General features: G+C 41.7%; 1 protein-coding gene across 1 annotated transcript in view; it reads right to left on the bottom strand.

Annotated features, from left to right (window-relative positions):
• Nucleotides 1-15,084, bottom strand: part of PTPN3 (protein tyrosine phosphatase non-receptor type 3) — a 2,272,168-nt gene that overhangs the window by 447,181 nt on the left and 1,809,903 nt on the right. The window contains exon 22 of the mRNA XM_044065075.1: nucleotides 13,826-13,916. Within this exon, the coding sequence (XP_043921010.1) occupies nucleotides 13,826-13,916 (91 nt within the window). The remainder of the gene's footprint in view (nucleotides 1-13,825; nucleotides 13,917-15,084) is intronic.

A 15,084-nucleotide genomic window follows, 5' to 3' on the forward strand; every position in this document is an offset into this window, starting at 1 on the left:
TTCTGATTCCTGCAGAGTTCCTGCCAGGACAGCTTTCACCTGAGTGAAAATTCTGAGAATGTAGTTTCCCAAACTACATGCAAACACATGTATATATCTCAAAAACTATAAAGTCTACAAAAAAAGTTAAAATATTAAAGTTACTCAGCACATGCTCCTTTTCACAATGGTGATATTAATGTCAGCCAGACCAAATGGTAATTTTATTACTGCAAGAGTAGTTAGATTATATGCAAAATTAGTTACTGTAACTATGCAAACAAATATTAATATCTCTGTAACCATATTAGATACACCCCAACCATAAGTGTGACTGATTTATATAAATAAGCTCTTCATTTTTCTGCAAAGTAATTTTGTTTATTTACCACTAAGCCATCTGAGCTTGGTTTTATGTCACTCCACTTTTGAGATAGTTGCATATTTATGAATGGCATGCATAGCTTAATGTTTAATTGGCAAATAAATGTAAATATCTGCAAAAGAGTGCTAGATGGACACCAATTATCAGTGCAAAGGTTTTTCAGCACTGTGTATTCTTTCATTTGGTAGCATGGAGTACCATATGAATACCTTCTTGTTCAAGTTATTAATATAATTATTAGCATATGACATATATGCATAATAACCAAGATGTTTTCCGTTACATATTATTCCATGTGTTGAAGAGCCATTCCTGAGCTCTGTGGTGACTAGCCATGTGAAATACTGTTCTACAATGCATCCAGTTTCAAAATTACAGAGATATTAACTGAAATTATATTTTTGCAAATATGCACATTGCATTGCTAAACAAGTATAGGTATCTTCAGATTTCTAGCAGGCAGAGAGCAGATATTAGTGACCACTTTTGCAGAACAATGTAATCCTTCATTTGATACCATGAAGGACCATAAAGTTAATATAATTATTAACATATGACATATACATAATATTTCGTGAAAATAACTAAGCTTTTATCAGTTACAAATGATCCCACGTTTGAGTAGCCGTTCCAGGCCTCTATGGTGACTGGACATGTGAAGTGCTGTTCTACGTGTCCAGGTAGGCAATGCCAGAGATATTTACAGAAAATAAAATATTTGTACAAACATATGACATGCATATTTCTGGAAAATAATTTAGATTCTATGTTACATAGTATCCAACTTGTCTGAGGAGTTACTGCTGACATCTACGATGACTGGGCACATAAAATGCTTTTTATCAAAGTGTGCAGTAGGAGAACACCTAAGATATGTATAGAAATTATATTTTCACAAAATGCATTATTACACATGAATAAATATCTGCAGTATGCTGGAGTGACATTCTACAAAGCCATGCACTTTGATAACAGTAAAAAGTATAAAATTCCTACTGACCACCATTAACAGCTAAATGTAATACTACAAACCACAAATTCACCAGTAGGACTAGTAGACACAAGTTTATTTTTCAAGTTGAGCGCTTTCATCAAAGTAAAATTGACTTCCTCAGCACAATATATAAACAGTCATGTGGATTTAAATATATTACACTGTCCACAGGATAGAATCCCACAAATCAAACAAAAGATCTCTTGAATAAATTAATACCTTAAATGCATACACTATAAACACTAAAAATACAATAAAATACATTTCTATAAAGAAGTTATATAAAATTAAACCCTTTCCGCTCTTTCTTTTAAAGCAGGCAAGATAGATGTAAAATCATTTAATCCTGGACACAGATTAGCTGCCAAATGAAGCTGCCACATCAGTTCCCTCTTGTTTAAAGTGTTTTCCACTTGCCACCCCTGGGGTTTATTTCAATGGTATCTAATATCCCAAACTTAAATCCAGAGAAATTAACACATATTTTACTATGCCTGAATAAGGCATTGGTTTCTTTTAAATTCTTAATGTCATATAAGTGTTCATATATCCTGTACCTGAGAGCCCACTCAGTTTTCCCAACATAAAACCCCGTGCAGGAATTACACTTTGCCAGATAAACTATTTTGCTAGTCTGACAGTCACCTTTTTTGAAAAACAGTGTGTCCTGGTTGACATTGTCAAGTTTCAAACTAGCAGCCGATAGTACATATCTACACTGTGTACAACAACCATAGGCTTTGGTGAATTCATTCATTTTTTTCACTACTATTGTTCATGTTACCCTCCAAGGTAAGTTTCAAGTTGCGGCCCACTTTAGTACAAAAAATAGGCTGTTCACCCACTGCTTGTAAAATATTAGGGTCACCCCTAAAAATGTTCCAATTCTTACAAAGTATATTTCTGATATCATTATAATGTGTACTATATTGCACCACACATGCCTGGGAGAAGTTATGGGTAGAACTCTCTGTTGTTTCACAATTTTTGGTTTTAGAAAGACCTCTACCTAATAGAGGTTCATATTTCGAACCCCACTCTCTCAAAACCTCTTGTAAAATACCCTCTACAAATTCTAGTGGATAATCTCTCTCCAGAAATATGTTCCTCAGGTCACTGAATTCCTTAATGACGTCCTCAAGATGGGAAGTCATTCTAGAAATTCTGATTGCCTGTCCCTTGACAATACTTTTTTTGTGGTATAGTGGGTGGTGACTTAGGAAGTGGAGGTAGGAATTACAAAAAGTTTCCTTTCTATACACCTTGGATCTAAAACAACACACATCTTTAATGATGGTGGTATCAAGATAGTGAATTTCTTTCTCATTACACGCATAGGTAAATTTCAAAAAATGGGTAGTGCCATTTAGATATTCAACAAAACCAGCAATGCTTTCCTTGGTACCCCTCCATAAAATAAAAATATCGTCCAGGTACCTGCTGTAAAACAAAATATCCAAATGAAACCTACTTTCAAAAATAAACTCTTTCTCCCACCCTAATAAAACAAGGTTTGCATAAATGGGGGCACAAGCTGCCCCCATAGCAACTCCTTTGGTTTGTTGGAAATATTGCCCTTCAAAAAAAATATAGTTATCTAAAATCAAGGCCATAATTTCACAAACAAGCTGTACATGCTCTGGAGATTAACTAGAATGATCAAACAGCATTTTTTCAAAATAATCCAACCCTTCCTCTCAAGGAATACAGGAGAATAAATCTTGTACATCAGATCGGGATTCCATAAATCTTGCTTAATCTGTCCCAGAAAGTCCCAAGAATCTTTCACAAGATGTGGCATACTCTCAACTACATGCTTCTGATCCACAAAGACTGCCAAATTGTGTGATGACAGATATCAAAATGGGAAATTAAAATCACTACCCTGGAGGTATCAATATACATAAATTCAACAAAAAATTAAAGCACAGGTTCATTACACATGGACCTTTTTTCAGTGTCAGCCTGGGATCCTTCATGCATATAGAATAGCAACATCAACATTCTAGAACATTCCAGAAATCAGCGGTAACAAAATATTACAAAACATTACTGCTGATGTTTATTAGACATAGAAATACATATCTACATGCACTGAAACATTAACAATACTGGAACTTGAGGATAAGCCTGTCTTGTGAGACCATTATTTTCCTCTGCAGAAGCATATGGTTTATTTTTCTCTATGGAGTCCATTTCATAGTTGCTTCTATTACTGACAAATCTAAGTCACGGTCTTCCAATTTATCTCTACATAATGCTGCTACAGGAAATGCTATGACACAGACAATTTCTGGCACTGTCCATGGGACAGGGAAGAACAGTATCCCCATCTTCAACCCGCACATCATTATCTTTATATCATCTAATAGCCATTCTTGTTTATCAGCTACCAAGTTTTATGCAAATGCAATACACCTCTTGCCCAGAGTAAACACATTTTAATACAACTTATTACCCACTGTTTCTAAAAAAGAAGTTTTGTACTCACCATAATGTTCCATCTGAGTAGTTGTACTTCATTTGTCTTCCACATGTGGGAATACAGATCTGTATCGGATCCAAGCCGGCAACGATTACTTGCATCATCTCCGAGCTCCAGACTCCTCCCCTTACCCATAATACATCTCTCTTGCCTTCCATCCCCAGATCGAGTTTGCTGAACTTACACTTATAACCCGACCTGATAACATACTTGTGGATCTATACTACAGCCCGTAGGCTGAACATGCGCCAAAGGTCTGGGGGAAGGAGGGAGGGACAGTTGAAGACAAATGAAGTACAACTACTCAGATGGAAAGTTATGGTGAGAACACAACTTCTTTATTCTGAAGTAGTTTACTTCATTTGATCTTCAACCTGTGGGACAGAGTCCCCAGCTACTAAACTCCTGGGTGGCCCTCATGGAAGGATATTCCGGAGCACCACGGAGCCAAAGGATGCTCTCCTTCTAGCTGTCAAATTCAATTTGTAATGGGAGATAAACATATGAGATGAGGACCAAGTAGCTGCAGAGCAAATGTCATCCAAAGACACCCTAGACCAGAAATCTGCAGATGTAGCCATGGACCTAATGGGATGAGTTTTAACCTGACATGGAAGAGACATGCTTTTGTCCTTATAGACCTGCAGGATACATAAAGAAATCCATCTAGCTATAGTGACCTTAGAAATAGATTTGCCCAAAAAAGGTCTACAGAACGAGACAAACAATTGATCAGATTTACGAAAAAATTTTTGTCCTGTGTAAATAGAATCATAACTGTCTGTGAACATCCAACATGTGCAGTTTGTATTTCTTCCTGTTGGTAAAATTGGGAAAGAACACAGGCAAATTTATAGTCTGATACTGACTGGTGATGCCATCTTAGGAAGAAAAGATGGATTGGTTCAAAGGGAAACTCTCATCTTTATGAAAGATGATGTACGGGAATTTTATGACAAGGCCTGTAATCCCGAAACCCTCCTAGCAGAGGTAATAGCGACCAGAAAGGCTGTTTTCCACGATAGAAATTTTAGATCAAAAGTAGCGGCAGGCTCAAAAGGCGGGGCGACCAGAGCTTGGAGAACCACAGTAAGGGCCTACGGAGGAACAGGATCTTTGATCGGTGTGGGGGGTGTGTGTAATAAAAAAGTGCCTTTAATAAATGCTTTAAACGGTCTAGAAGATGCCAAAGACACAGAATTCTCACCCACATGAAAATGACAAATGGCAGCCAACTGAACTTTGACAGTAGAAGAACTAGCACCATGGTGGAAGATGTCAGCTAGAAAATCAAGAATGGTGGAAAAAGGTGCCGTGAAAGGATCTAGACTCCTCTGAGAGGCCCAGAAAGAAAAACATTTCCACTTGCTGCGATAAACCTTTCTGGTTGCCTATTTATGAGCAGCCACCAGAATGGACTTAACTGAAGAAGAAAGTCCGGGAGTCCTAGCAATCACGGGAACTGGAGCAGCCAAGCTGTGAGCTTCAGGATGTCCAGACTCGGATGAGGCACCCCCCCCGACTGGTGTGAAATCAGATCCCGAATGGGATCTAGGATCCAAGGCAGAGCCAGACAGTGAGACCAAAGGAAGGGAAACCATACCTGATCAGGCCAGAATGGGGCAATGAGGATCAACTTGCTCCCCAGTCGACACGCTTTCTGCAGAAACCTCGGGATGAGAGGAACTGGCGGGTAAGCATACAGAAGAATGGGAGGCCAAGCATGAACTAGAGTGTCTCTGGGGAACTCCCCTGGCAGGGGGTTCACAGCGAAAAAACCTGCTGCACTTCGCGTTGGAAGGAGATGCGAAGAGATCACAGCAAGGGTGACCCCACTCGCTGAAGATCTGTTCCGCTACTGATGGATTCAGAGACCAGTTGTAAGACATCAGAATGGTCCGACTTAGCCTGTCCGCTAGAATGTTGGACCGTCACGGGATGTGTGTTACAATAAGAAAGCGACCGGTGGAGATCACCCATTCCCACACTCTCATGGCCTCGCGACAAAGGGGATAAGATCTGGTCCCTCCCTGTTTGTTGATATACCAGACTACAGACATGTTGTCTGATTGAATAGCAATCGTCCCCCCAAGGAAGAAAGGCATGAAGGGCCTGCAATGCTAGAAGGACTGCCCTCATCTCTAGGATATTGATATGCAAGCTGTTCTCCATGGGGGACAACAGGCTTTGGACTGTCCTGCCTGAACAATGCCCCCCACCCGAGTTGGGAGGTATCCGTTGTCACTGTGGTTTGGGCCGGGGCTGGAACGAAGGGTCGTCCCTCCAAAATGTCCGGAAAGCTTATCTACCATATGAGGGACAACCAACACACTTGACTTAGGTGGACAGGATAGGAGAATGGCAAATCCAACAGGGACCACTGAACCGCCAAAGTCAACTGAAAAATCCACATGTGTAGCCAAGCACAAGGGAGGAGAGTTATGGTCGCCGCCATCAAGCCTAGGGCCCTCAACACTGATTCTACTGTCGGGACGTGAGAATGGTAAATTAGGGAGACATGCATCCTGAGGCTTTGAACTCTGTCCAAGGTCAGGAACACTTTGCCCTGGAGTGTATCTATCCTGGCACCAATGTAGTCCATCACCTGTACAGGCTCTAGTAGAGATTTGGATGTGTTGATTGTGATACCCAAACTCAGGCAAGTGTCAGAAAGTAGTCCCTGGTTTGGGAAAGGAGACGCCTGGTGGGAGCAGTGAGGAGACAATTGTCCAGGTATGGATAGACCTGAAGCCTCAGGTGAGCTGCTACCACCATCACTTTGGTAAACACCCTGGGGGTTGTGATGAGGCCAAAGGGTAGGGCTCGAAATTGATAATGATTGGTCCCTAGCCGGAAGCGGAGGAACCTCCTGGAGCTTCTGTGCATTTTTGTGCGATAGTAAGCATCCTGGAGATCTAACAAGCACATCCAGTTGCTCTCTTGCAGGTACGGCATGATTGACTGTAGCGTGATCATCCGGAACATTTCTTTGGCAACTGACAGGTTCAGGGTAGAAAGGTCCAGAATGGGCCTTAAGTTCCCCATCTTCTTTGGCACCAAAAAGAACCTGAATTAGAAGCCCGATCCGGACTGATCTGGGGGGACAGTTTTGATGGCTCATTTTCCTAGCAGCTTGGAAATTTCCTGTGCTGCTGCCTCCCTTTGCATGGGTGGTACATCCAGGAGGTGTTTGGGAGAAGTGGGTGAAGCCACGAAGGGGATATGATTTGAAGCACCCAGCGGTCTGTTGTTGTGGACTCCCAAGCTGCTGGGTTCAAGGACAATTGCCCCTGACTGCCTTCAGAGTAGAGCAGTCGGGCAACCCCTCAGGGTTGCTGCCCATGTCTGTCAGAGAAAGGTTCTCGACACCCAAAGTTTCGCAGACCCCCTCAGCTTCTGGGCCAGCATCCATTCTGTTCCCCCTCTGCCTCTAGGGGAAGAAGAGCCCTAAGTGTCTCCGGGAATACTGAGACTTCCGGAACCACACCTTCTTTTGCCCTCTCTGGTTCCGGGAAAAGGACCTTTGAGGGTTAGAGAAGTGGATCCCGACGGCAGATAGTGTCTTCCTGTCCTTTTCACTCTGGACTAATGTCTCCTTGATGGTCTTACCAAGAACAGTCAAGCCATCATAAGGGGCATTGGCAAAGGACGCCTTAAAGGGTTCAGTAAATTGGCACAACCTGAGCCAGGTGTTAAGCCTCATGGACACGCCAGACCCAGCCGCGTCGCATGGACGTATTAGATACTGCTCTCAGACTGGCCATTTTCACGGAGAACGAAACCTTGTCCTCCTGCAACATGGACTTGGGTGGAGACTCCTCAGCTCCTTCACCAGGTCGCATTGGAGTCTCGTGACATGGGCCTAGTTCAGCACCCGTATAGGAAAAAGTAGCTGAAGCATACACCTGCTTCCCTAGGTGGTCCATCGTTTGTGACTCTCGATCAGGATGGTGGACCGAGGAACTTTCCTGAGATAGTTCCCTCTTCATGGCTGCTGCTACCACTATGGCGTCCAGTGGGGAGCCCTTGTTCCAGGAAGGCCTGTCAACAAGGGGACTTAAAACCTTATTGAGGCGCTTGGGGTTTGGCTCCACAGTATCTGGTTCCTTCCACGCCCGTGAGGTGATCAAATCCACTAAAGGATCCACTGAAGGGGACACCCAAGATGTAGACGGGCCTGTCCCAAAAGCCTCCAGAAACACAGATTCATCAGAGGAGGGCTTGGTGGCAAACCAACCTTCCCGCTGGTGCAGGATCTCTATAATGTCTCCCAAAGGAGACATCGTCGGGAGGTGACCTTGAGGAGCCCTCCCCCTCATCTAAATCTGTGTCCTCGGTTAAGGAATTGGGGGAGTCCAAGTGCCTCCTCTTGCCCGTATGCTTGCGAGGCACATCTCCCGTGGGGCTCTCCGGGGAGCGCTCGCAAGCCATCTGTTCCTCTGAGGGAACTGTCTGGGGCTCTTCAGGCATAGGCTGTCGTCCTGGTAAAACGAGGACTGTAGACAGAGCTGAGGGGGTCTGGGCAGAGCCCAAGGGGGCAGTCAGGGTTCCCGATCCGATGGAGAGGACATGTTCTACTACACTGAATGCCAAAGGAGAATGGACCTCCTGGGAAGCTAATACGGAGGCCAGTTTCCCCAGGTCCGATGCGAGAATCGGAGTTGGACCCGAAGTGAACAAAGCCCCGAGGGAGCGAACCTGGACCGACAACGTCAGAGCCGATGGTAAGGGTTCCATTCCCTTGGATCCAACACCCAGGTTCTGGCTCCAAGAGTGGCTCTGATCTGAACTGGTCGGATCCGAGATGCTCCAGGCAGCTGCCGGCATCGAGGACTGTCGGCACTGACACCTCGACCAAGGCCAATCTCAGATCTGAGAACTCCCAAGCCAAAGGTCGGATCGGGGAAGGAGTAATGGGCTGAAAAAAAGGAAGCGAGCTCCCCCTCCTGAGGGGGGGGGGGCTGGCAAGACCCCCATCTGGATCTGTGTACAGATAAAGCGCCTCATCATCTTACCCAGATCCATGTCCGATAAAGATCCATGCCCGATAAAGAACAGGTTGACCGAGACGAGGCCATGGACTCCAACCTGGCTGGTCGGGAAGCCGAAGCCTGAGAGACTGGACGTGTCTCCTCCAGCTCCAGGGAGAACCTCAGAGACTGGAGCCGAGGGGAGTCACGGATCCTAGCAGACTTGTTCAGTGATGAGAGGTCCTAGGACCTCTTCCTCTTGTCCTTCATCCTCGACTCTCTCTCCCGCTCTCTACTTCTCCTCTGCTCCGCTACCACAGGCTTAGATGCAGGAGTTTGAGTCCAAGCCTGGGAGGGAGGGGAGGCCAGAGTCAGAAAAGCAGGAGAGGCAGTCACGGCAGTCGCTGTGACCGAAGCCGAGGGGGGAGGTTCAGTGGCAGAGAGAAGACCTTTGAGGGCCAACTTGGCCTTTCTATCCTTCAAGGCTCGGGGGGCTGAACTTCACACAGATCTAACAATCCACATTTAGGCATGCCACACCTAAACACAATACACACAGAGTGTGGCTATCCGCTGGGGAGAGTTTATGGCCACACTATGTGCAGTGCTTAAAAATAAGCTTTTCAGCCATGCTGAATTAAGAAAGTGAAGTAAACAGTCAACAATTTCTTCCTGTAAACAACAAACCCACTCACCACACTAGACTGACTATGGGGGAGGGGCACCACAGACAAACTACACTAAACTAACTAATCCTACGAACCTATACATGATGCCAAAGCGATGGGAGGGGAGAAAGGGTACCTATACTAATCAGAAACGGATAAATAAACAGAACATTTTTTGAAAACTTACAGTCAAAAACACCCTTCTAGCTGGAGCTCTAGAGACACGATGTTTCACAAATCACGGCAAACAAGATCTAGGGATGGAAGGCAGGAGAGGTGTATTATGGGTAAGGGGAGGAGTCTGAAGCTCGAAGCTGATGCTAGTAATCTTTGCCGGCTCAGATCCGATACTGATCCGTATTCCCACAGGTTTAAGATCACACGAAGTAAACTACTTCAGATCAAATATTACCCAAGTGTGGCTGCCATAATATGCAATTCTAGCAGCATACCATTAATTGCCAACATACAAAACAACCTTCAGTACCTCTAACTTTAAATCTATTATGCTTATTAACAACTTTAACCTGGAATTCCCCTCAGATTCCACTGAGTTCCTGACAATGAATCAAACAGACATTGTACAATAGATATTAATAGTTGCTGAGCACCTACATCAGCTATGCTGCCTTAAAAGAAAACATACTTCGTCACAATTAAACTTCTGCATAGAATGTTGCCAATAAGTTTTATATTACACACCAGAATACACACAAACACACACATATATATTTATATTACTCTATCTTAATAATGTAATCAAATTAAATGAATATCAAAATATATAATAATCAAGTTATTTACTCAAAAATTTGTGACAAAGCCAACAATAATGGAGGAATAAAGGCCCAAAATCAAGAAAAATTTTAAATACTTCTCTAATTCACTTAAAAGCAGAGCAACAGGTTTTGGGTCGGCAATTTTTTTTTTTTTTTTGAACAATAAAAGTATGAAATTCTCATGACTGTCAATATTGAATTGTGCAAGCTTCAGAGATTTATCAGAAACACAACTTATGAAACACAGGAAAAAATCTGAAGCAAAATCAGAAGCATTCTGTGAAATCAGGGAAAGTAGAGAGGTATAGGTTTGAGATCAATACACAAAAACAAAGACAAAACTCTACTGTTGTACATTACTGACTGATTGCAACCATTAGTGACTTACCCAGACAGCAAATGGTTTAGAAAAGGTAGTCTCGTTTCCTAACATACGGATCATAATCTATACTCAACAGTCAAAATGGAGCCACTTAGACATGCCAAGCACGGAAGATAGTACTTCAGCAAACAGAAGGCAGTTTTGGAATTCATTTCTGTACTGGCACTCAAAACTGGTGGTAAGGAAATTAATGTTGTACTCATCCACCTAGCAGCATGTAACTACCACTTCAGGACAATCTCAGAAACTTGCATTATGCATGGAGTTAGCACTAATCAGGGGCAACTTTAAGTATCATTTACATTTACCTTAAAAGTTAATAGAACAATGGGGTTGACATCAATTATCGTTGGACAAAACTAAGTATGAAACTCTAACAGCAAGCATTACTGACAGACTGTAACTGCAATGTTTTCTTTATTTAGATGAAGAAAACGGCAAAAAAGCAATTCTTAAATATATCAATTTGCATACAAAAGTACTCACTAAGTATAATATATTGGTCCAGCTTGAACAAAACTTTTCCTGTCTCTATGGTAAATGATGACTGGGCTGCTCCTTCACCTCTTTGCATCCAAGAAAAAGAGTGAAGGATGCAGCTGAACTTTTAAGCACAGAAATGCAGAAACACAGCTCCCAGCAATGACAGGGTTAGGAAGGTTAAGAATGACAGACTTCTGCGAATGTGACTGATTTCTGCATGGTGACATCTGGCATTACCGTGCAGAAACCAATCAGGGTGTTAGATGTCTGTGAATGCAGACATCATTCATTCAATCGGCATTGTCGTCATCATCATCATCACCATTCAATCAGTACTGGGGAGAAGAAATGGGCAAGAAAATATGCTCTAAAATATTATGCCCAATGAAACAAAAATACATTTAATTCCAGTATGTCGATATGCAGAGAGTACGAGGGGAGCAAGAATGCATATTGCTAGTTCGGACGGCTGTATGGAATGCGCTTTTATGCACACAGCAGTATATGCCAAAAAATAAGAATTGCTGAATTTTTTTTTATGGCGGCACTGCCTTTCTTTTTCATTTTTATTTAACACATGAACAAACGTGGAATTGAATAACTGCGTTTGTACATGTGTAAATGCTTACCAAACTGTATACAACACGCTTAAAGTGTAGAGCACACTGGGGAGCTGTAGGTGTGAAAAACAGAAATGTCTCACTGACAGTGGTGCAGTAGGCGGCCATCAAGGATTTATGCAGGTAGTGCTATATGTGTGAGAGAGTTAAAGAAATAAATGCACTGTGGTTGGTCAGTTCTAAATTGGTCTACAACCGTATCTTCAAACAATGAGGCAGACATATGAATCTTAAGGGGCAAGTCAAGTAGGTTATCATGGCAGAAAAAGGTACATAATTCACAGAGCCAGTTTTAAAAGTTAACAGCCTGTGTAAAAATTCTAAGTCATACCTGAAATGGCTGAACAGTTCTGCTTATGTCCTAGGTTACAAAAGAGGCAATGAAGATGCTAGTTAGGAACACTCCCGATTATGAGCAAGTTTTGCCAGAATATAGCAGAGTCTTGAGGTAACAAGTTCCACATAGGAGGAATTTACAAACATGATGAAAAAAAGCATCCAAAGGACAAAATACTGGACCTTGCTAAAATAATCTTCTTCTTGCAGCTGCTCCCATTTCGAGTCGCCACAGCGGATCATCTGTTTCCATTTCTTCTTGTCCTCTGCAATTTGCTCTGTCACACCAACCACCTACATGTCCTCTCTCACCACATCCGTAAACCTTATCTTAGGCCTTCCTCTTTTCCTGTTACCTGGCAACTTCATCCTTAGCATCTTTTTCCCAATATACTCTGCATCCCTCCTCAGCACATGTCCAAACCAATGTAATCTTGCCTCTCTGGCTTTGTCTCCAAATCTTCCAACCCGGGCTGACCCTCTAATATACTTATTCCTAATCCTGTCCACCCTCATTACACCCAGTGCAAATCTTAACATCTTTAACTCTGCCACGTCTAGCTCTGACTCCTGCCTTTTTGTCAATGCCACTGTCTCCAACCCATATAACATAGCTGGTCTCACTATCTAGATAGAGAGATTTCAAATCCCTTACTTGATTCACTGCTCTGATTACACAGTCATTTAATTGTTACTTTTACTTTAATGTTTGTTAACCACAGCACTGAAGTGACCTACTAAGAATACATTTCAGCCACTGTCCATACTACATACACTGCATTCATTTACTGTGATCTCCCCTGCTTTGAATTTGTACTACCTTATGTATTGGATATTTGATATAAAAGGAGTGTATGCATACATTTATGAATAAGTATTTTCTTATATACTTATGTGTACATATTATACATCTACACGTACACACGTGCACACAGTGTGTGTGTGTCTATTATTTATATTACACATATGCATAAACATACATATTTATGTGTGTGTGTGTGTGTGTGCACATGTATATAAGGAATAGAAAATACCTCAAACTAAAGAGGGACAAAGCAGTGAACTAAACAGCAGGGATTCAGATCACTCTGTAAGACGTACCAAGGAAAATCCATGACACTAGTAACTAACTTCTTAAGAAAAACACAGGAAAATAGGATGAAAACTTTGGTAAAGAGCTACATAGCCTTGCCATATCAGATGGCCAGATTTGTTCGCCGGTGCTGGCAAAGCCTTGGTTAGCAATAGAAACTGAGCACGTGAAACCAGCTTGCACTAAGGGGAAACCAAGGAAGAATCACATTGCTCTTGAGCCCCACAGGCCTAACTGAAGACAAGACAGTCACCAAAGGTTCTGATGATGCTTTTGACAATACCATCTAATGTCCTCAGTGGTTCAGTTGCTGAACGTGAAGAAGCCAGTTTTGAAGACAACTCTTACTATTCAATGTGGCATACATCAGTGCCAGCGGGGAAGAGGGTGACTGACTGGTTATGCTCCACTACCCATACAGAAGCTTGGTAATAGAGCCACCCAGTACAGGCACAACAGCCCACTGATCGCTCCTTCAGTTCCCTCATTGAAAAGCTCAAATAATTATGAGCTTGCCACTGTCATAATACAAGTCTCATCTCCAGGTCAACATACAGGTGAAAATCTACAGTATTAACTTTTTCCATCAGTCTGTTTAATTTTTTACTTCAATCAAAAAAAAAAAGTGTGTGAAATGAAGCAGTAACTTACATGGCAGTATGTCTTTGTATCTGTTTTTATCCATATTCTCAGGTAACTTTGCACATGTCATACTCATGCCTGGCTTTTTCTTATAAAGTTGCTGGAATACAGACAAACAAACATCTGACAGTTACACACAGACAAAATGAAAGGTGTTAAATACACTTCAAAAGTGGGTATATATTTTAACATCTGTTCCTTTCAAAATAATTTTTAAACATAGTCCCTAGTTCTTGGTTACATACTTACATAAACGTAACAGTGCTAGTTCTACATGCCTTTTCATCACATATCTTTTTTTTTCTGAAATGCTGTCATCCATTTTTCTGTACTTTGTTTTAATATTAACAGTCTGCAAGACATTACTCATTGTCTGATACATAGGGAATCCAAACAACATATAATACACAGAAAAAATAAGAATGGTCAAGAGTTCAAAGGTCACCTTGCACATTTATGAGATCTGTTTGATAAGATAAAATGCAAGTGGTCAGTGCTGAGTCATTCCATTCCCCCCTCTTTATTCCATATTATTCAAGTAAGCATTCTTAGCTTTCCCTATCCAACATTTCAGTATCCTGAAAATGTTATATGTTCAAGATGAGGAGATAACAATTACTCCACGTTTCGTCTCATGTATTTATTCTTAGTGGACTGGTGTCATTGCCAGGGACCCTTGGAATCATCAGGTTTGATTAACTACTCAGTACACAAGAAGGTCATGATACAATTATACATGCACCCATAAGAAGGTCCACAAAAAATTAACTATCATGGTAAAACATAATTAACTTGCTTTTCTGACTGCACAATTTAGAAATTCAAAATACTGTGTTGAGCAGTAAGCTGTCCATCCATCGTATTCTGCAACAAAACAAAGTTCATTAAGGAGTGCTTTACCAATAGCTTCAATGATTCATAAGTATTTAACTAAGCTACTAATCTGTTAGGATCTTATGAAGCTGTCTTACATTCCCATGGTAGTTTTTAGCACTTTACAGTTTTCATACAAATAAACCACAGCTGGACTGAACCAGGATAAGTTGGGACATTTACAGGTTTTCCATATCCATGAGGGTCATGGGTGCTAAATTTGGACTGAATTTGTGATTAGCCATCCATTCATCCAACTTACATTTCACAAGAGTAAGACACTTCTACATAAAGTATTTTGTTATATGTGGAGTGCAAGATGGTTAAATAGTTAAATAAAAAAATAAAACAAGTAAATACTCCTTCCAGTACAGACTTCCAAGTATACTACTTAA

The sequence above is a fragment of the Protopterus annectens genome, chromosome 3.part0 (assembly GCF_019279795.1).
Source record: "Protopterus annectens isolate FY-2018-M chromosome 3.part0, PAN1.0, whole genome shotgun sequence".
Taxonomy (NCBI): Eukaryota; Metazoa; Chordata; order Ceratodontiformes; family Protopteridae; genus Protopterus; species Protopterus annectens.